The sequence below is a fragment of the Trypanosoma cruzi genome, genomic scaffold, assembly GCF_000209065.1.
Source record: "Trypanosoma cruzi strain CL Brener 1047053516951 genomic scaffold, whole genome shotgun sequence".
NCBI lineage: Eukaryota > Euglenozoa > Kinetoplastea > Trypanosomatida > Trypanosomatidae > Trypanosoma > Trypanosoma cruzi.
The window spans coordinates 1-2,625 of record NW_001849049.1 but is presented as its reverse complement, the minus strand read 5'-3'; the positions used below and the strand labels follow the sequence as shown (position 1 = coordinate 2,625).

General features: G+C 64.4%; 1 protein-coding gene across 1 annotated transcript, besides 1 other annotated feature; it reads right to left on the bottom strand.

Moving 5' to 3' along the window:
- Positions 1-2,625: part of a sequence feature (areas not merged during assembly with more than two copies in the genome that could not be assigned to a particular haplotype) that runs on past the window's edge.
- Positions 436-2,625, bottom strand: Tc00.1047053510905.10 (dispersed gene family protein 1 (DGF-1), putative; the record flags this gene model as incomplete). The annotated part of the gene is made up of 1 exon (XM_798982.1): positions 436-2,625. A coding segment is annotated over one exon (2,190 nt), but the record flags the coding sequence as incomplete, so codon positions are not given.

Here is a 2,625-nt window from a genome sequence, read left to right as displayed (position 1 = left end):
GACACTGTTGGTGCGCCATACAATGACTGGCCGTGGCGCGCAGCAGCCGTGGCCCCGCGCCATCTCCCCCCGTCGGCCAGCACCGCACACTCGCCACTTCCACGCAGCGATATACACGCAGCAGCCGCTGTGGTGGCGGATCACGGAGTGGCAAAAGAAACGAGAAAGAATTACAAAACAAACACTGTGAAGTTGGTGTAAACTAGAAAAGATAAAATAAAATTATGGACAAAACCCCACACATACTTTCAGAAAAATACATGAAAACAAATGAACACTGGCAGAAAAGAATTAATGGACAAGAACCAATGAAAACAAAAATGAACGACACTGTTGGTGCACCATACAATGACTGGCCGTGGCGCGCAGCAGCCGTGGCCCCGCGCCATCTCCCCCCGTCGGCCAGCACCGCACACAACCTTCACGTGGCGCATGTCACGGGATAGCGTGATTCACGCTCCCACGTGTAGTTGATGCACGGTCCACGAAGCTTAATGCGTTGGAGTGGGTGTCGACTGCCAGTGGCTGCGGCTGACGGTCAATGGTATCTGGGTTGCCTTCGTTGCTACCAATGATGCGCTCCCACTGCGGCGGTGCGGGTGGTCGGTACGACGACGCGCCGGCGCTGCCTGAAGCGTACGACGATGATGTCCTGTCGTGGTGCTTCCGCAACTCTTCGTCGCTCTCCTCGTCATCGTGCAGCAGCGCATCCAGCCCTCCACGCTGCGGCTCGCGCAGCTCCTGCCAGTGGCGGTCCTCCACGTACCACACAACCGCACAGTACACAGTGGCCGCAAGCAGCACAGTGGTCAGCAGCATCAGAAGTGCCGCGTACGCCCTCGCTCCGCCGTCGCTCGGCGCAAGATGGTTGGCCGCGCTGGTCAGGCACAGCGCCGCAAGGAGCACAAAGCTCGCCGTGCGCATCACCGTCAGGAAGGCCGAGCGCATCATGTTCGTGAAGGCAACCACGCCCGCACCCGCAAGCAGCACAGCCGCCATGCAGAAGTACAGGACGTGGCAGACTCCCACTGGCGGGTGCACAGCAGCAATCAGGCCCACCACACACAGCACCGACAGCTGGAACACGCACCAGTACACGTGGCTGCCCCTCATGTTCGTCAGCATGCCGCCGTACATCCGCTGCTGCGCCGCGGGGTGCCAATACCCGACGGGGTACAGCAGGCGCTCGTGCAGCGGCTTCCTCGAAAACTGCCAGTACTTCGCAAAGCTCGCGCCCGTGTGGCGGGCAATCAAGTAGCACACGCCAGCAGGGAACGCCACACCGTACAGCACGCCAACGACACCAATCACGTAGTGCTGCGCGCGGGCACCGGGCATCGCCACTGCAAACACGGAGCCGAAGAAAATGCCGAGGTGCATCGCGTGCGCCACTACGTACGTCAGGCTCGGGAAGCGCATCGCCGCCCACGCAGTCGCTGCGTCCACGCCGCGCCACCGCTGGAAGGCCGCCGTCACACCGTAGTGCACGCAGCCGAACACCGCGGCGAGCAGCGCATTGCCCACCACCATCCACAGCGGGTCAAGGGCAGCGAACACCGACAGGAAGTACGGCAGCGCAACGGTGCTCGCACGCTCCTGCGCAGAGGCGCATGACATCCTCGCAAACACGCCGAGCGCCTGCATCTCCAGGATGGAGCCCAGCCCGCCGGTCACCACCACGGCAACAGCCGCCGCACCCGCAACAACGCCGGTGATCGCCGAGAGGGCGCTGGCAACAGCAGGCGGCGTGTTGGACGCGATGGTGAAAGACCCAAGCAGCACACCCTTGCAGCCGCCAAACACCGCCACAGCGTCGCAGCGAATGACTATCGTCTCGTCGGCACCAATGAAGTAACCGCGGTGCACGGGCACAGCCAGCTCCAGGACGGTGGACGGATTCGTCGCGTTGCGCACCCACGTCGCGTTGCTCAGCATCGCTCCCCACGGACCACCAAAGCCGCGCGGCTGCGCCGTCGCCACCGGCACGAAGCTCAGGTGCGTGCCGAGCTGCGGGTCGCTTGCCCAGCGGAACGGCGGCGGCAGCGCCACCATCAGCCGCGTCGGGACGGCGCTCCCACCGCCGCGAATGTCGTTCTGCGTCAGGCTCCCACCAGCCGCCGTCGTCGTCACGGTGAGTGTCGGGCACGCCACGTCGCTCCACCACGGCGTGCTGCTCACCGACAGGCTCATGCTCAGTGAATCCGATGCCGTCACTGTCGCGGTCGGCGGCTCCGTCGCCGTAACCGACGCTGCCGGGGTCGGCGTGGGCAGCAGCGTCACCGTTTCCGTCACCTGCAGCGTCTCCGTCGGTCCGTAGTTCGTCGGACTGTAGCGCGTCGCACTCAGGCTCGTTGTTGGCGGTGTTGGCGTCCACGTTGGCGTCAGGCTGCGCGTCGCCGTCAGCGTCGCCGTGTGGCTCAGCAGCGGTTTCTCGGGCGTGCGGTTGCACCCGTCCACGTGCGGCAGGTACACCGGCAGGCAGTCGTGCCCGTACCCGCCCTCAGCACAGCGGCAGCCGCACGACCCCGACATCGCCCTCGTCGCAGCAGCAAAGCAGCTCACGTCGGCGTCGCACACGCTGCACGCCACGGGGCGGAATTTCCCAATGATGCCGGCGGACCTGTA